We start from the raw sequence: 20,438 nt of genomic DNA on the forward strand, positions 1-20,438 counted from the left end.
CTTGAAATATTTGTATGCATGTTATCTTCCATTAACTTCTCTTACGTTTTCTGCATTCTCCCGTTTTGCTCAGTCTCCCAGCTGTTTGACCTCCACTTTTTCTTTTCCCCTTCATTGATCTATATTTTGAAGTAAATATCTCAAGGTATAGCAGATGCTGATGGCCTGTTAATGTCTGTTCACCCAAGCCTGCAACACTGTTTTACACCACAGCCATCACTTGTGCACATTTCCACCTTGCACTAACAAGAGGATAGTACTACCACATTTGAAGAGCAGTGCACTCTCCTCCTGTAAGAAAGTACAGGATCTAAGGTCTAGAAGGCTGACAAAAGGTGTATGGGACTCATCTAAGTAGCTACGTAGTGTGGAGTACTGCAACAGTGCTCTGCTCAATTGTCTACTATTATGATAAGTTGCCTACAGAGTTGTACTTTCTCACTTAAGTTGGTTTTCTTTTTCAAATAAAATTGCCTATACTGAAGTGTGATGCACATTCAGCAAGATGGCCCTACTCCAGTCAGAGATCTCCTTTATAGTCATAATTGCCAGTCAGGATTGTACTGAGTCAGTAGCTTGAACTGGTACCATGGAGACTTTGCTTTTTGCTCAGATATTCTGATATGTAGATGACTGCTTTGAAGGCTTCTTTTTAAGTCTTCCCTGCTAAGGTTGCTTATGTTGTAACTTGCTGAAATAAAGTTCATTATTTTAATGAATTTGTCTCAACTTCATCCAAATATTAGAAGTTTAAAGGTGAATTGTAATTCGTTATACTGGCATTGTACCTTTGTTCAGAGAACATTGAAACATCTAACATATAGGATGCATTCTTCTATAGACAGCGCCATGATTATTTAAGCTTTGTTGGCCAGATTAGTCCCACTTGTCCCAGGGGATACCTATCCCAAGTAGGGGCAATTTGACCAGGGCACTGAGAAAAATCTTCTCTCTTTGATAAGTACCATGGGATCTTTTCCATGCACCTGAGGTTCCATCAACTCAAGCAGATGGGACTGTGGTGTAATATCTTCTGAATTTTGTACGTTACTTTACCGTATGTATTTACAGGCTGTATGTTAGAATTGCAAGATGGTATAATGATAGTTAACCAGACCGTGCTACTTGGTTGCACCTGAAAAGGGACACTTCTATCCAGTGGGCTTATATAGGTACCAAGTGTATAAAATATTAAATCAGTTGTTTTTGTATGAGGGTTACTATTAGAATGTTCAACGGCAGTTACGGGAAATTGGGATGGTCAAATGCATGGTTCCCAGGTTCCATAACGCTGATTTAAAAATGTTTGAATCCACCTTAGCGAATGCTAGTTTGCATTTGCCCATATGAGGTCAGTGTTCTGATTGGAGATTGCACTACATTGGGGATCTGGAAATTTACTGTTTTCCTTACTGTAGTGCGATCTCCGGGTTTGTGTATATAATATGCAGGGAGTGTGGGGGGGAGCAGAGGGGCTTGCCCGCTGGAAAAAGTTTAGTAAAACATCACTGGAAGTCAAGGTAAGCTGGCTAATGTTGATAATATTGAACTGTGAAATATCAGCATGTACCAATGTCATTTTGATGAAACAACTTTATTTCCAGCTAAGTGAATACACAAAGAACTATGATTCTTGCCTTTGATAGTAAACCTTGTATGAGTTTAATACTGTAGTTGTAGTATGATCACTCAACTGCATTTAGTGTAGCCAGTGTCGATGCATCCAGGCTGCTTGAAGCGCTCTGCTTTTCTGCAAACTTTATGGAAAGGTTGAAATGTGTCAGTTGTCTATTTCATGAAAGCCAAGCAGACCTTAAGTGGTTTCTAAACAAGGCCTTTTAAGTGGGTTTGCTCATTATATTAACTTTTGCGGTGATAAAAGCAGCAAAACATTTTCAGGCAGTACTGGGGTAAATTGATAAGGGCAACTGGCCCTTCAGCTGCTTATTTTGAATCCGTTTCTATTCAGAGCATTTTAGTTGTAGCCTGGATTTCTGTCCACGTATTCACAATGCATGATTCCCTGTCTAAGAGCAGAGATGCTTTTAGCCCTTTATTGTTACAGGGGACTCTGTCACAACCTGTCCAGTGTACTCCATAAGTTAACAGAATTAAAAGACATAAGTCATGAGCATTTCTCTTCGGGCGTCTGCTGAAAATTGTCTCATTCCAAGCTGGACTTTCCCGGTAAACAAATGTTAAATAAATAAAATAAAAAATGAATTATGTAAGGAATCTGTCCCATTTTTAAGTCTTGCTGCAGGAATCCTCCCTGAAGTATTATGGAGGAGTTTTGGGAGGTACTGACCATAACCGTGTTACCATTCTGGGGGGCTTTCTTTGATTTCTGGTTGTTTTTACATGTCAGGTAAGGTTAACTATTTAATATTTAGCCCATTCAGTTCAGTAGAAACTGCGTAATATATAGCTCATTCACTTCATTAAGTTTATTAATGCAAAACTGAGTTTGCTGTTGGAAGAACTCAAGATGAGGTTGAGTAACCTGACTACTAGTGGGTGAATCTGCTGGGCCATTAAAACTAACATCTCAGGGTAGGAGCTGAGCTACAAGACTGCTAAACATAAGCTGGATTAATTGATTGTGATTGAAGAAGCCTATTTTTTCTTACAGCTGAAGAGGCTGTACTGCTCCAGAAGATTTAGAGACCTCATAGTAATGATAAATGTCATATTTATTAGTATTGTGCATGCAGTGCTCATCTTTAAAAGTAATACACCACTTATTTTTTTCCTTCAGCATCCATTCTTTCATGCTTGTAAGGGAATGGGATATAAAAGGCAAGAACTGATTTAAGATATGTAAATGTCCATTTTTAGGCTTAAGATGGACGCTGTCCGGGAAATCTTTGAGGTCAACAGTGGCATCACATAAATTTCAGAGTTTAAAGCCCGGCGCACAAAATGAAGTCTGTAATTTATGCAATTCTAAAACCATAGCTGTGACTGCTGCTGCTGTTTTGAACGGTCAGAAGAAGGGAGATTAAATCAAAGTATTGCACTGTTCTAAAAGGTTTACCTGTACAGAAAGGTTGTTAACTGCATGCAGGTAACTTTTCAAATCTGTACATGCCTGTCTTAATGGCATTTATCTTGGTTATGAGATGTTTTTTATATCGCTTCATAATATGCAGCATTTTCTATTACTGTAGTAGAGAGTCTATTATCCGAACTAATTGGGACCTATGGTAGTTTGGATAATCAAACTGTGCAGATAATCAAACATACATTGAACTGGATAAAAAACTTCCAAAATCTTGCTTTTTCTGCATGCAGGGAATGCACCTTTCAACCATTCAGAGATTCCAGTGGACAATAAAGAATATTTTTCACACATGAGCCACTACAAACTCAGAAAACATGCACAAATGAATACATATAATGTGTACATATTCAGACTTGGATTTCTCCTACACAAAAACTTTGGAAGGCTGCGTTTGGATAATCGACTCTCTACTGTACATAGTGCCAGTACTGGAGATGTGGTTATGCAACATTCTAATGTCTGCCTTATAGCTTTCATACATTCCTTTCTTTTCCTAGGTGTTGCTTCTTTTGTAGTTAGCTGCATTAGTACAATCGTAAGAACATGTAGTAACGTTCAGAGGTGCGCTTGACAGAAAGCAATGACTGAAGTCTGTTAAAAGCCAGGAAAATGTTGCAGCTGTACCTCACCTATCCCAACATATTCCTTTGTGTCTCGCCTATTCTGGCACTTGTCTGGCAGTTTGCTTGCAGGATTAAGGACCTGTTAACGAGTTGTTTCTTGTGGTTCAGTGGTTCAAGGTTTGATTCCCTCAGCTTCCATTGCCTGTGTGACTCTGAGCAAGTCACTTAACCAGACAGCACTACGAGGCTTAGTCTGATAAAGGTCCATGGAGATCAGTGCTGGAGAACAAATACAAATAAATAAATCCTTGAAGCTCTACACTGCTGCATATTCTACAGTTACCTCTGGCAAGTACATTCAAGTCCTGCTGCTGTCTTAGAAAACAGTGCTTTGTTAAAGGATATCTTCACCCTTTACTGTAGTTAATCTTATCAAAGTTGGTGCATTTCCCTGTAGTATATCCAAAATGCGTATTAATACCCCAAAATTCCTCAGTATCTTACAGTTTAACATCAGGGGATCCTCTCTGATGGATTTTGGGTTGGGTTCATCTTTTCCAGGCATCACAGCTTGGCAGAAAACTTGAAGAGCCAGCCCATTCTGACGTTTAATGTAACAGTATTTTGAATATAATTTTTGCTGTGGTCCATGGAGTTCTGCATTTACATACCTTAACAGCATACAGAGTCAGTGTGAACATTAGATTACAATCCAAAATGTGCTCCAGCATTTCCTTTATTACTCAGTGAGAGACTTAATGTTAAAACCTTGCCACATTGCCAGTGTCTTAATCCTGACATTTGAAGGCATTGTAGTGTGGTAGCTATCTAGAGCTTCACATGGGGGTGATTGGCAGCAATGTCTTCCACACTTCTCCAGGAATAGACTTGGAGCATGGCCACAAGGAAGAAAACGCAAAGGGCAAGGGAAGGAACTTCAAAAATGAGGCAGGTAGGTCCGTTTATAGCCACTTCATCTCTAAAATCTAGAACTCTCTTCCAGCCCACATAATAAATAACTCCACCACCCAATTCAAAAAACTACTCAAAACACACTTCATGAATCACAGATTGTGTACCTGTACTACCCCTGGACAGTAACTCATATGTCTCAGTTTCCAGCTACTAGAGTAACAGCTTATCTACTGCTTTTGTAATGTATGCATAGGGTAGTAGTAGTATCACTGAACACTGTAAAGAAACCTAAAGAACATAGTATGTGTCTCGTGTAGAAATGAGTTATGGCAGTTATCTACTCTATCTTCTTGCTATACTTTCTGCTAAACACCTCTATAACATGGATATGTTAATGTAGCCTGTGAATGTTGGCAAATGCACTCTTTGGTTAACTGTCTTATATTTACTATACTCTGTAAGAAGTATAACGATTGTGTACTCTATATATTGTCTAATGAACCTTTTGGTTTCTCTTGTTAATGGTGTTACTGCTCTGGAGCTTTTCTCCCCGGGCCTCCACTGAAAATGGACATATATCCAGTTGGACTCTCCCGGTTAGCAAATGTAAAATTAAAATAAATAATGTTAAACCCTCCTGTGGTCCCTGCAGGTACTGTGGTAATTTTCTTCCATTTGGAAAAAAAGGGACTCAAGCAGGTATGTCTGTTGTTGGACTGTGACTGGTAGATGTTACTGTGAAGGAGAGACTGCTTTAGGACAGGTAGTATGAACTATTTCCAGCACTGTGGGCAATGTTTGAAAGGACTGCAGGAAGAGCACTCGCTTAAGTAATAATTTTTGATTTCTTTGTTTTCATTTACCCATGTGTTATGTACCTTTATCTTGGGCATTTCTTGTTTTTGCGTTTGTCTTGTTCCAACATGCATTCAAATTGTCTTACATTTGTCACATGAATTCTTAAATTGTTTCACCATTTTTTTACCCCACTGCTAATGCATGGGCACTGGTGTGTTCAGTACCCTGAGTTGTCTTTTACATTTTTTCCTTCTGAAAAGATGCTGCCTTTTAAGTTTTTGCTAATCCCTCGAGTTCCTTTAGTTTTTGACCTCCCTTATCCAAAGGGAATAACATATGAATTACCCTTCGCCTGTCACCATATGGCTCATGATGAATACTCACTGTGATGTGTTAATTGTCTGAACTGCCTGATTGTGTCTGTGTCCTTTAAGAGGGAAGGTCTGTAGAATTGCATGCCAAGCTTCAACATGGGGGTCTTAATAACTTTCTATGCTGAAGATAGCACCTGATTTTCCAGACTTAATATTCCAGTCTTTGTGCCCTGGTGTTATCCTGTCGTCATAACTGAGATAGGTTGTCATGTGATTACTCAGGTTGCTGCAGGCTTCCTGTGTAGGAAAAAAAAACAGTAACATAACTGTTAGTAACGTATTATTTTATAGTCTGTGCTAACTTCTCAATGTAATGTCTTAGTTGTATCTGTATCAGAGTAGGTAATTCTGTCATCACAGTATGTTTCATTAGAATGAGCGTCTGCATTACACTTTCTAAACAAGACGAGCCTGAAGTTGTAATATAGACCACAAAAATTTCCAGAGAGGAACCATCTCTCAGTTTTAACCACATGAAGTCAGGGATTGTGTAGGTCTGCTTTAGATACCACTTAAAGAGGGTTACTAGTGCACACACTGCAAAAAATACACGTTTAGGTTTGTAAAAAGAGTATTCATTGTTTTTTCGTAAACCGAAGTGAAGACTGTTCATACGTGGTTGTAGCTGCGAGAGTGTTTAACATGACATTGCTTATACTAATTGCTCACAGATGTACTTCACTCTTCCTCAACGTTTATGTCTTGAAGAGGCTTTGATTCTGAAAATACTTCAGTCCTGAAACTACAGTGAATAGGGTGTTACTCTGTAAGTTTGATAAGCAGATGTTTGGTAGGTCGCTTTATTGAAATGTGACAGCGTCTGTTTTCACAAGCAGCTATGGATGACAGTCTAGAATGGAGTGTGGGTCATTAATTCACGGTCTGTGAAAGGTCAACTTCAGGCTTCAAATCTAAGTCTGCAGAGTTATGAGAGTTTACATACTGTGCTTTTACTGTTGAATATCAATCATTAGTGTTATAAATATTCCATAATGCTGCTGTCTGTGTACCTTACTATAAGCTGTGTGTTTTATATTCAGAAATGAGCTGTTGAGAAATTTAACATAAAAACTGAAAGCATTCTGAAGTTTTGTTTGCACTCTATTAAGGACTAGGAAACTTGGTGGAGTAGGAGTTGAGTTTTGTTACTTAAAGTACAATTGCAGTGGATTACGTAAATCATTTCACAATACCCTTTTACAGTAGTCAGCATTCAGTATTAGTCCTGTCACTTGCTTTAAAACTTCCATCATTGACTGTATTTAAACATAGTGGATGCAAAAACAAAAAAGTAAATAAATACATAAAAATCATGATGTTCAGCACGTTTATTACTTAGAAAAGATTTGATGTATATGCAGTGTGACGAAGAATGTTTTCATGAATACCAGTGTTAAAGGCACTGTGATGAAGAATATGTCAGGGTTTTATTGGGACTGGGTTTTCTGTGAGATCTTGGAAATGTGCTGGGGTTTTGCTGCTATGTAACTGACTGCTTGTATGACTCAGCCTTGCACCCATGAGAGACACCATCTGTCTGTTTACATTCGAGCTAGTCAGGGGATTCTCCAAACTAACTCTGTAGTCACAGATGCATTCAGCACTCAAATGGAGAGCAGCCTTACCGATGCATTCTAATTAGCCACTCAGAAGGCTGTACTCCATAGTTGCTAAGAGACAAGACATCGTCACATCATTCAGCTTTGTAGCCTATCTGCTTTCCTTCCTCCTGTACAGAAAGGCAGAAGCTATCAAACCAATTAATGGTGCATGGCTCTGCTACACAGCCTGTCTGACTGGGCTCAGCTGAGAGTAGATGGTGATGTAAGCAGCTAGCAGGGCGGTGGTTGGAGAAGGACAGCAGAGGAAACTGGCAGGGCTTTAGGATGCTATTGTTGCGGCCTTGGCTGCAGAGATGAAGCTGGAGTACCCTGGCAGGCACAGCCATTGAGGAGCAGGATATAACTACCTTACATTACAGAGCCGTGGAACTAGATGGATGAATGCTCATTGATAGAGGAAAAAACATGAATGTCCTGTAAACATCTGCAAGCCATCCTGTCTAGCCACCTGCTGTGTCTACTGTGAAACTGCTGTATTCTTGTGTGACTCTTCTAACATCTTTCCTTCTCTCTCTCTGCTTTTTTGTCTATTACTACTGCTCTCTTTGCCACAATGATGCGTCAGACCCCAACAACTCGTAAGGTACACAGGATTTTCTTACTGTGTTAAGAATTTCTTCTCCTTTTTCATTTAGCATGGGTCATTCCATGTTCGTTTTATTTTTCAGTTATTCATGGTTACCCAAGATCTATTTTTTGTAACTTGTATTTTCACCTTTTCAGCGTTTTGTTTTTCTTGTAACAACCCATTGCCTGCTTTCTTTTGATTTTTTTTAAGCCATCAGCATGGGTTATTCAGTATTGTTTTTTTCTTAACTGTGTTGACATATGTCTGGATTTAATTGCAGGTACAGAATGCATTTTGTTTTACTTTTTTGTGACATTGGTGCCATGGTGTGGTTACTGTACCTTCATTGCTGGAATGATTGTCACAGGTCTGCAGATCATTTGTGTATTGATTATTCTCGTGTTGTCCTTGGCAAGTTTTAAACTCTGTCTCATTGAAAAGTGAGGAATGCAACGCTTGCTTCCTAGGCAAAGCCAGTGTCTTGACATACAGATCACGTCCTTTGAATTCTTGTATTTATGACCATCAATAAGATAACGTAGTCTGTTAACAGCTAATACCTGATTGCTGTCTAGCTTTCAACTGCATACTGATATACAGGTACGTCTGTCACTGAGGGGTATGCTGCTGCGTACAGTAATATGTGAAGTTTGCCTTTTCCTAAAATTTGTGCTCCTTAGACGTCTGACATTGTGATGCTTGTTACTGAGGGACCTGCACTAATTCTTGGACATGTCTGTTACTAAAAGGTTTGCTGCTCTGCATTTGAAAAGCGATATTATAACATGTCTCTGCCCGAGTTAGAACACAGCTGGGACTAATTGTTCTTCTGATTTTCCTTTGAACTGTGGTACTTGAAAACACTTCTGATTGAAGTACCTGCTCTTGTTCTGCACAGGTGGACTGAAATATATGTGTGCATGAGTGAGGGGCTTGCGTATATCCCTGTCTGCACGTGCTTATTACTCTTTAAAATGGTATTTAAATATGTTGTTGATTATGGGACTTGCTTCTTTCCCTCTGTTCAGTCTGTTTAAAATGCTTCGAGAATTCAGAGGTTTGCCTATTTCTTTCTGCCTTTGAAACTCTATAATAAGTCTGAAGTAGAGGGACCCACTAACCCCCCCCCCCTCCCATACATTGGTGCTTGTCTTGAGTGTATGGTGGAGTGGTTTGCTCCCCTTCCCAGTACAGTTGTACTGGTACAGTATACACTGAGGATTCTACTCCTTCATGTTTATATAGTGACACTGAATCAAGTTAGTGAAGGCGAGGGCCTGCTTCTTTGTATGCACTGGTGCTTAAGAAAGTTTCATCACTTTGATTTTTTTCTTTATTTGTGTTCTGTGGTACATGAAGGGTCATTTCTTTTAACTGTAGTTTAATATTTGATCAAGCTTGCTGATGAAGGGTGTTCTATTTTCCTTCTAAAGTATACTGTTTGGCACTTTGTTACTAAGGGGCTTGTTAGTCTTCTGATATATTTATAGAGGGATTGTCTGCTTCTGAGGTGATCTAGAATGGTGCAATATGTTAAATAAGTGCTCTGTAACATTCTCTGTGTAGTAGTATTCACAATGCTTTATTTGAGAGGCACGTTTCCTCCGTAATGTGGTAATAAGACCAATGCTGTATCTTCTGTACTGTTGTTGAATTGTGACTTTAACAAGAGCTTGAATATTTCCTTCTGTTTAAAGATGCCTTGACTTATCAATTACCATTCCTCTGCTTGCATACAGTTCTAAATCTTGCCCAAATTAATGTAGCCCCCCCCTTCCCTCTTTATATGCTAGCATAGAACATATTTCTTTGGCTGGAGCTACTTTAAACCCCTCTACTTAAGTACTTGCATATTTTACTGTCATTATTGTGTTGTGCCTTTAACACTGTGGTACACGTTAGTTTGATTTTTTCTCACTGAGTGAACTCACAGGGTACATGTGGCTGTTTTCAGAGGTGAACTGGGACTGTAGTGCCTGGTTAAAGGATTTTCTTGGAGCCAGGAGTTGTACAGTTTCATGAAGACCATTTGTGCAACTCATGAGTAATTCTAATTCTGTAGGGATGTACTTTTGTCAAAGCTGTTTGCATGATGGTGATGATGACCCAAGATGCAGTGACACTGGAGAAGTGCATGATGGTGATGATGACCCAAGATGCAGTGACACTGGAGAAGTGCATGAATGGCACAGGGGTGTTTGGGTGGGCGTGAGGAGTGAAACTCCCTCCATTGAGTGAAGAAATGCAGTTTTGTCACAGTCAACTTTGATATTCGGATTAAGGCCACTTTCTCAAGACCAGTCTACATCCCTCACAGTTTCTCAGTTTGCAGATAGGGGAGATGTACTTATTTCATTTGTGTGCTATTGGGAGGCTTTCATATTTTATCACAGGGTGATTCTTTGGCACATATTTTCATTTTTGTGACATATTGTTTTCCTTTTGACCTTTGCTACCTGACATGGATGTGTGCAAAGACACTTCATTTTCTTCAATATAGTGATAAGATAAAATATTTGTCTGGCAGTAAGAGTGTGAGTAGCTGCTTGTAGTCAGGGTTTGATTCCCTCAGCCTCCATTTGCTTACTGTGTAACTGAGCAATTCACTTAACCAGATAGTCTTCTGGGGCAACTGAGAAACTGGGTTCGGCTTCTCAGTGGCCTCCTTAACAACATGCCAGTTCTGTGGTAGGGATGACTAAAGAGCACTTTGTACAGTGCTGTTTAGAAGCGTCTAGCACTGAAGCTCATTACCTGTTCCTTCTGTAGTTGGGTGTAGCATGTCCACTGAAGATCCAGTTTTAATTCCTTTCCAAAGTGAACATTAACCACAGATGCTTTTGAGGAGGGGGCAGTTATTAGTTTTGTGATGCCTGGTCATTTCTTGCAACAGAAGGGGTTTAGCTATGCAGTGACACTTGGATGCATGTTTGCAATTTAAAAATTCTCTGATGAAAATTCATTTCATTTCCCCATTGAACAGTCTTGTCCATAAATGTGTATTTAGAGATGTGATCATTCTTGCCTTTAGTACTGTAGTTGGGCACCCTTGCAGACAAGGGTACTGTTTGTTTAGCTGTGCAGAGTGGCATTTGCATGTGTTTCTCACAAAGCATGCTGTATTCCTCTTGTACATTAATATTTCACTTCCTTGTAGTTTGGTACACTGCTAAATAGGACACCACTGACTTGAGATGGAAGACTTGCTTCCCTTAGTATGGTCTTATTTACAACTGAACAATCTGATGTCCGTTGTACTGATCACTGCTGCAGTAGTCTTGGGTAGATGGGTTATATTCTGCCAAGGATATAACAGCCAGCCAGCTTTCAAAGCTTCAGGGCACCTTCCACATGCCTAAGCAGTCAATTGACTCAAGTTGAACTGACAAAAAGACAACTTTGGGCACCAAGCGTTTTAGAGCTTTTCTGCCACTGCACTGTAGACTCCTGTGCAGGCTTACCAGGATCCGTTGTTGGCTTGTCCTGTTCCCTTGCTGGGCAGATAAGTTCCTTTTGGTGAAAAAACTTCTACTTGTTATACTATACTGTGTAGGAAAGTTATTCTTAAGCAGGTAGTGTGTATTTTAATGGACTGTCGTGAGACTTATCTGTACTTTTAAATGGGAGCACACTTTTTTCCTGTCAGTTTAAAAGTTGTCTAACTGAAAACAGTTTTTTTTTCTGTGGAGAAACTGTGTTTGCTTTACTTTTGGGACTGGCAAACAAGCAGTAATGCCCTCCAGGGTGTGATTTTTGAGGCCTGGTGCTGCTGGTGGAGGGCCTATGCACCCTCTGGAAGGGTGTTATTTACACAGTAACACACACACTTGGAGGCATTATTGATCTTAGAGAATGAGCTATCTGTTGAATTGTTTTGTGTTTCTTTTTTAATTACTATGTGTATATATATATATATATATATATATATATATATATATATATATATTAAAGGTAGGTTTAAAACAGCTGAAACTGCAAAACATATGCGAAAAAAGGATTGTAGAGCTGGAACCTTATGGGTTCAGTTTTATGGAATCAAAAAAGCCACACTGACACCAGATAAGTAGATCTGGTGTCAGTGTGGCTCTTTTGATTCCATTAAACTGAACCCATAAGGTTCCAGCTCTACAGTCCTTTTTTCGCATATATATATATGAGTTACCTTCATTTGATCGAAATTTCATTTGACCGAAAACCAGTATTCAAGGCAGATAACAGGGATTTCTCCCCCTCCCCAAGGTCATGTGACCCCGGAGTTGGTATATATAGTTAGGGGGGATGTGGGGGGGGGTGCAGCCTCCCACATTGGGTGTGTGTGGGGGGGGCAAAGCCCCCACCTAGTTTCCTTCAAAAGAAGAAAATAACACAAAAAGTAGATTTTGAAGGAAACTAGGTGGGGGGCTTTGCCCCCCCACACCCCCCAAACTATATATACTAACTCCAGGGTTGCACGACACATCCCTGTTATCTGCCTTGAATACTGGTTTTCAATCAAATTAACTTTTGATCAAATGAGTTTAGATCAAATGAAATTTTGATCAAATGAAGGTAACCCATATATATATATATATATATATATATATATATATATATATATATGTGTGTGTGTGTAGAGAGAGAAAGATTGAGATATATATGGATCTGCTTTGAATGATCCAAATTACAAAACTTTTAATCTCATATGGCTGGGACCATATGATCGAAGTTTTGTAACTTCGAACATTAAAAAAAAAAAAATTAAAAATTAAAACACATTTATGCAGGGGGCAAGCCCCTCCTGCACCCACCACACTCCCCGCTATTAATATATACCAACTCAGAGATCGCACTACAATGAAGAAAAGGGAATATTCCCATTCCGTTCTGTATGGAGATCTCTGTTTAACTGTTCAGAGTTTTAAAACTTCGATCGTATGGTTTCGGCCATATGAAATTCGAAGTTCTGAAACTTGGCTCACTTAAATGGAACCTATATATATATATATATATATATATATATATATATATATATATATATATATATATATATATATATATATATATATATATATATATATATATATATATATATATATATATATATATATATTAATTTTGATATAAAATAGTTATTTTGCCTTCGGTTTCAAACTTGCTGTAGTATATGCTTGCAAATCATTGGGGGTTGAAGTCACTGAGTATTGAGTTAAATGTGAGTTTCAGACCTTATCATACTCAACAGGATTTGGGACAAATCCATAAGTTATAAGGGACACTTTTTTAAAATATTAATACTATTAGTGTGAGACATTGACATAATAAGAGAATATTAATTAATATACATTTTCTGAAGTAAAAAAGTATGTAACACTATTGTAAGTCTAATTCACCACCTTTTTCCAAGTCATTAGTTTTTGGTGGGATTAAGTTCAGCAGAGCTAAATTCAGGGACAGGTAAGAGGTAGACACTTAATATCCTTCAGAAAATGCACGTTAACATAAATCTTGTTATAGCAACTTTCTAATTTTATACAATCTACTTAGTTTGTCCCTGTTTTTGAGCCTTTGCCCCCCCCCCCCCCAATTAGTTTCGGCTTTATCCGGATTTCTTGAGCTGTGAGGTTGAGAGGTATGTATACCTCTTAATTTTAAGAGTTGCCTCCACAGCTCTCTCTCTCTCTCTCTCTCTCACACACACACACGCTCACACAGATGCTCACACTTTTCCGCTTTCATGCAAGCCAGCACTCATACACTCGCACACTCGGACAGAAACGTAAACACACAAACGCAAGCACTTTTCCTTTATTGTCCATCTGTTTTAATTTTATACTTGCTAAACCGGAGAAGTGCTGCTTAGTGAGCGTAAAATGCTTCATTCACTCTCATTCTTACTTTTATGCACACCTGCATGGACATAAACACACACACTTTTATTTTTTAATTTTCTTTTTTAGACTTGCTAAACAGCAAAAGTGTTGCTTAGTGAGCGTAAAGTAATGGTGGCCATTAGCTTCCTAACAATCTGAACTCCACAGCAGCTTAATATGCTGCTGTGAACTCTCAAACTCGTTTTTTAGTGGGCATTCATTACCTGTACATTAACTCCCTGCTGGCGAATGTTTATTCTCCTGTCAGAGTGATGGTATACAGTTCCCCCATTTTCTGAAGTGCTTTTACTGTCTTTTTGTGAAATAAAAAGTGACTTTAAGGATTTCAAATTGTTGGTCTTTTTCTGCTTGTTTTCCTTGGAAGAGAGAGGCACCATTTTCCTCTTATCATCTAACAAACTGCCCTTCTCACAATCTGCCCTTCATCCAGCCACAAAAAGAAAAAGTTAAGCAAGCAGCCTTTCTCACCATAGCAGGCTAGCAGTTTGTCTTGGCTTCAAGTGGATGACTCTGATGCTGCCATAGCTTGCTCCTCAGACCACTCCTCTTTTACCCCGGATCCATCTGGTGTAGCACCTCCAAGCCAGTAATGGAGCAGGGTTTAGCCACATCCTCTGTAGCTGTTGGGGGGGGGGTCCCCTCAATGAGCAAGGGGGGAGCCACTCTTGTCAGTCTTCAAAGAGGAAGTATGGAAGGTTTTGCTGTTTAGTCATCCCCAATGATCCCCAGGAAGCTGCTGCCTCTGCTATTAACACTGTTGTCACCAATTTCCTGTTAAAAATAAACAAAACAGTAAACGTGTATCTACTCCTCCTCAAAGTTCCTTGGACAGGCGTAGGTTACTGGGTCTGGCTCAAGGTTTAATTTGGCCTTCATTATAAGGTGGCTTCTGGTAAAAAAAAAAAAAAAAAAAAGATAGGATACCTCTTTTCTTGAAGAGATTTAAGATTCTGAATGTGGACAGGAAGATGAAGGGGGACATGTACAGGGGTTTTTCTACAGTTTTCTAATTTTGACACTGAGGAGAGCTCGGTTTCTGATTCTCCTGATGGAGTTTCTTCTCTGAGACTGTTTCCAGAATATGCTAGAGTTTTCAGTGGGAGAACACTGGGGTTTTTCAGTCCCTTAGAAAATATGATGAGCCGTTACAGAACGAATTTGTGGAACATTCTTCAGTGTTCGGTTGTTGAAGTATACACTTTTTTTCCCAATACTTATCAATAATCTTCCCAGCCTTGTCATAAAGAGTAGGACTGTAATTAACAAAATATTCAACAGCAATAGGATTAAGTAAAGCTGTAGCTGCTGGGTCAAGTTTGGGAAGAGTGTATAAAAAAACTTAAGACTGAGGAACTTCATACATATTATTTGCCTTTTTATGTGCAGCAGGTTGACTGTAAGGAAATTGCAGGCAGTCACCACACATCCTCCAGAGCTGACAGAACTGGAGGAATGGTCAATTCCAATCCTACCTTTTCTGACAAGGGTGGGAAGATTATTGATCTTTTTCTTTCAGCTTTTTCTGGTTAGGGGTTGCCACAGCGAAACTCCGGTCCGCTAATGATTGGCAGTGGATTTTTACAGTGCCAAGTTGCCAGCCCAACCTTCAAAGAAGGCACACCCATTCATGCTCACACCTACCTGCATGTCTTTGTCACTCGACCGCGGGGAGGGCATGCAGACTCCACACAGAAGGCACTCCAGCCAAGAATGGAATGGGAGAACCTCTTGCTGTGAGGTGACCACGCTAACCGCTGCACCACCGTGGCCTCAAGTATTGGAAAAAGTGTTTACTTATGCAATTTTGATTTTCAAAAGTTTGAATTGCCAGGTTCATATGTTAAAGCTTATATTGACTAATTGTGAAAGTATGAGGAATGTTTAGTCTGCAGTTTCTTCTTCTGAGGAAAAATCTGCTTTACATATTTAGTTTCTTCCATTATACACGTCACTGCTCATTGTTTATAGTGTCTATGACTTGGATGATTCTTCTTCCAGGGCTATGGCCACTGGTACTGTCTTGAGGAGGTTTTCCTGGCTGCATACTTGCAGCCTCCCAGTTGATATGCAGAATGAGATTTTAAATTCTCCTTTGGCTAGAGATTTAGTTTTTAATTCCTATGCTGCAGAGGTTATCAGAAAGTGTGATGAAAGAATAAGTTGATACATGAAATTGCTAATATTTTTCGACCCTCCTTTTCCAAATTTCTAGGGGATGCTCTTGCCTATTATCCAGGTTTGACAAAAAAAGTGTGTGCATGTGTGTGTATATATATCTATATATATCTATATATATATATATATATATATATATATATATATATATATAGATATATATAGATATATACACAAAACAGATTAAGTGTGGGAGGGTGTCAGAAAGAATGCAGGACCCATCCCAAAACCAAGGACTGTCCCAGCAGTTCAGAATGAGGGGAACCCCCCCCCCCCCCGACCTTGGCTGCCCCTTTCCCCCTTTCTGAAAGTCTGAATCTCTATTTTATTTTTTCTTTGACAACAGATAGTTTCAGACAAATGGGTTCTAAAGGTCATTCATCAAGGGGTAATTCCTCATCCACCAAACCTTTTTATTTACCCCTGTACTTCAACACATTCTGTCCCTGTGAGTGATCGAACTGCTTATTCCTTCCCAGGTTGGGAAAGGTTTTTATTCAAAGATATGTTTAGTGCTAAAGAAAGAAAAAAAAATGCTTCTGGATCTTTCTTTCCCCTAAACCTGTTTTAAGATGGTTACCAAATGTGAAAGGTTACTTCACAACCTGTTACCTCTTCCTCCTCATTCATGTTCCCTGGTAACACTAGATTTTAAAGATGTTTCACATTCCATTCCTATCTTCCAGACTTTAGGCATTTCTTAAAGTTTTGAGAGTCTGGATCACACTATCAGTTCTCTCCTTAACCTTTGGACTATCCACTGCACCAGTAGTATTCACAAAGTGTCTGGCTCCAGTTATAGCTCATTGCAAACTACAGGGAATCCACATTTTCCTATATTTACATGACTTACTTGTCTTTGAAGAGTATTCAACTAATTAGGAATCTCTCATGTGGATGACAGATCTCTAACACTAACTGGAATTCCAAGAGAACATTTGTAAGTCTTTTTTGACTCCGCCCAGGAATTTTTTCTGGGGTGTCAGCTAGCCAACTCAGATCAAAGAACTCCTCCTCCACAGGAAAAAGTATATGTATATCTATATATGTTTTTAAGGTTTTTCACTCAGGACCTTCTTTCACTGCAATGGAATGCCTCAGGATTTTGGGTCTCATGGCATCTATGGATTCTCGTAATACCCCTGGCAAGACTCCACATGAGTAAGATACAAAGGTATCTGAAGTCTCTGTGATCCCAGCACCAATATCCTTTATATTTTCCAATCCCAGGGCTGGGATTTGTCAGAAGAGAAATTACTGTGTGGGACAGCAAATGTCCATAAATCCAAGACTCCCCTTCTCCCTCCCTGTTCCAAAGCAGTCAGCACAGATGCTTTAGACTTTTCCTGGGAAGCCGTTTCAGAAGGGGTAAAAGTGCAAGGAGTACAGCAGAAAGCACATGAATACCTTCATCAGGGAAAACATCTTTTTTATATTTAACTCTCTGAATTATCTTTGGTCCCTGGAACCCCTTCAAGTTGTTGGATAATACCACAGTCATGTGGTACATTGACTAGCAAGTAGGAAGCAAGTCTTACCGTTTGTAGACTAGGCATGTTAGCATGGGATATGGCTTCATATTGAAGGATGCCTGTAGAGTGACATTCTATCAGAGCAAAATTGTGTGGCAGCTGAGTAGGACAAGGGCAGACCATCACAAATGGAGACTAAATCAGGGAGCTTTCGAGTTTTGAACCATGTATAAGGACTTTCTTGAGTAGACCCTCGTCTCTGAACAATTAGCTGACAAGATTCCGCTCCAGGGCTCCATGCATGAAGGCCTGAAAGACAGATGCCTTTTCTTTTCCTTGGACAAGAATGTTCCTGTTTTCTTTTCCAGCCTTTCTATTGATGTCCAGGGTACTTCTGAAGTTTCAGAGGGAATGCTCCAACATCATTCTGTTGACTCCCTTCTAGTCCAAGCAACAGTGGTTCTCTCATCTTTTGGAAATAGCCAGGCGTATTTACCACACACTTCTTCACAGATTGATTCTACTGACAAAAAATCATGGGTGTTTGTTACACCCCTACCCCAATCAACTTCAATTGAGTGCCGAGATGATAGGGTCTTAATTTCCTTTAGACACCTGTTTATTTTGCAACAGATACTGATAGAGACAAGAAAGTCTGCTACTAGAAAATCGTATATTAGCAAATAGAAAAGCTTTGTTTCTAGTCTGTGACAACAACGTAATCCAGCACCCATTCAGGGCTAATTGTGTTGTGGTTTTACAATATTTGTGTGAAGTACTATCATATGGCCTTTCTTAGTCCTCCATCAAGGTTCATTTGTCAGCCATTTCAGCATATCTGCCCATGGATCCTCTTTTTTTTCAATCTATTCTCATGTCAGAATATTTTTGAAAAGGGTTTTGCATAAAAAGCCTCTAAGAAAACCAGTGACCCCTCCTTGGGATTATAATCCTGTGTTCTAGAAGCTACCACTTGCTCCATTTAAACCAGCTAACCTGGCTGATTTTGAGGTTCTCAACATGGTAAACGGTTTTATTGATTGCTCTGACCTCTGAGTGAAGGGTATCTTGAGTTGCATGCACTTAAGTTGAGTCAGTCCTACCTCATTTTCCATAGGGACAGGCTTTCTTTGAGAAGTAATCCTTTTGTGCCTAAAATGGTGTCCAGGTTTACTTTGACAAGCTGTCCATCTCCCCATTTTCTTTCCTGAACCTAAAAATGAGAGAGAAGGCATATTACACATCTTGGATGCCCACAGACAGCTCAGGTTCTAGATCAACAGAACTAAATCTCTCAGATCATCTGATCAGTTATATTTCTCTGGAAGGTAAGAAAGACGACCTGTGTCACAGCAGACCATTTCCAAATGGTTGTCTTAAGGCTGTTATGATGTTCTTCATTCCACATTGCTGCAGTCACTGACGCCACACGCCAGGGTACTCATGCGCCGCTGACCGACCATATCCTCAGTCAGTCTTTCCCATGCATGGTCGATGCAGAAGCAGTTTGCGTGCAGGTTATCGTGATGAAATTTTCTGAAAGGAGAGTCAGACCGCCGAATCAGAGTTGCTAAGTACCTGCTGGGAACATTTTGGTTTTTTCTTGCTCAGTATTTAAACCGGATGTCAGAAAAGTGAATAGCACCACGTTTGGATATGCCGCTTTGTGCTAGGTTTAACAAAGCTTCAGTGGGGCTTCTCCTAGCACTTCAGGTTCTGTGCCTAAGAAACATATGCTTAAACTTCCTGAACCCTGATCTTTGCCTCCTGCTCCTGTTAAACCTGATCCATGAGGGCGTTGAATTGTCAGTTTCACATGCTAAAATATCAAACACAACTGAAATCTAAGGTGGATGTTTAGTAGAAATTGGCCTACTAAGGGATGGACATATCCTGCTTATGATTCCCAGTCTAGGGTAGGTCTAGACGTGGTAGGGCAGAGCTCAAGGTTCTTTGGTGAGGGCAGGGTCAGTCCCCTTCGTAACAGACCCAATGACCCTGCCTTTTTCAGCTGCCAGTAGATCTCGCCTGGCAGCTCCTTGGGAGGGAGACTGTCTTCTTCAAAGAAAAATTGGGATTTAATTACTCAAGACAGATGTTGCCCCATTTTCAAAGGCATGAGACTCCTCCCTCCACAAAGGGAAGAGGCTCACAAGTTCAAGATGTTGACGCAACAACTTTTTTACCTCTGCTGGGCAAAGATCACTGTTCTGGCTCAAAGAAGGAAGACCTTCAGCATCTGGAATATGTTATAAGCAGTGCTAAAGATGCTAGGTATTCTGTGAACGAAAATAAAGTCCAGTCTAGTACCCCTTACTTCCATCAACTATCTCATCAGTCCGTGCTGACTGCAAGGACATTTGGTGCTCCCCAATGCCAAACTGCATATTGTGACCCGGCAGAGGCGGCAGTTTTTTTTAACGACAGATGCCGGGACATTGCTGGGGGAGCTCATCATTGACAGTGTGGGGGAACTCCCAGATAGATCTGTCGCTTTCTCACCAAACCACCAGCTGCCAAAGTTTTGCACAAAAGGGGTTTCATCACACAGCTTGGTCAGACAAGAGAGCCATGATTTTTTTAGCTCCAGATTGGCCTCGGCTCCCGCAACACTGGTACCTACTACTGAGGTCTGGAAGGAAGCCTCCATGGCCTTTACCTTGATTCCACATCAAGCTTCTCTCTTCATCTACAGCCTGGGCATATTGTGTGTGAAACACACAGCAGGTCAACTTCCTCAACAAGTTTTAAATGTGATTATGGAAGCTAGAGCAGTTTCAGAAGGCAAAGAATATAAGACCCCAGACCCCCTACTCTACTTCTGCTTGGGATCTCAATTTTTAAAAACTTAACTACAAACTTTTGAGCCCGCGGCTACTGCTGAATTTGAAATACTTGTCATGGAGACTGCTTTTCTGTTTGGCTATTACTTCTGCAAGAATGGTGGTCTGAGTTGCAGGCCTTATGGCAGTAGAGCCCTTTGATTTATAGGGTCCTTCTTTCATTTATTGCCTAGG

The 20,438-nt window shown here is 39.9% G+C and overlaps 1 protein-coding gene across 7 annotated transcripts in view; it reads left to right on the plus strand.

The window, feature by feature from the left end:
- DCTN1 (dynactin subunit 1) overlaps window positions 1-20,438 on the plus strand; it is a 1,835,652-nt gene that overhangs the window by 473,542 nt on the left and 1,341,672 nt on the right. Inside the window, exon 1 of one of the 7 annotated variants that reach the window (XM_044063303.1) lies at window positions 7,540-7,919. The exons of 5 other annotated variants lie outside the window; for them this stretch is intronic. In XM_044063303.1, the coding sequence (XP_043919238.1) occupies window positions 7,890-7,919 (30 nt within the window). In that variant the 5' untranslated portion in view covers window positions 7,540-7,889. Of the gene's footprint in view, window positions 1-7,539; window positions 7,920-20,438 lie in introns of those variants that run through there. One more of the 7 variants, XM_044063304.1, reaches the window with a different exon arrangement.

Source organism: Protopterus annectens, chromosome 2.part1 (genome assembly GCF_019279795.1).
Source record: "Protopterus annectens isolate FY-2018-M chromosome 2.part1, PAN1.0, whole genome shotgun sequence".
NCBI lineage: Eukaryota > Metazoa > Chordata > Ceratodontiformes > Protopteridae > Protopterus > Protopterus annectens.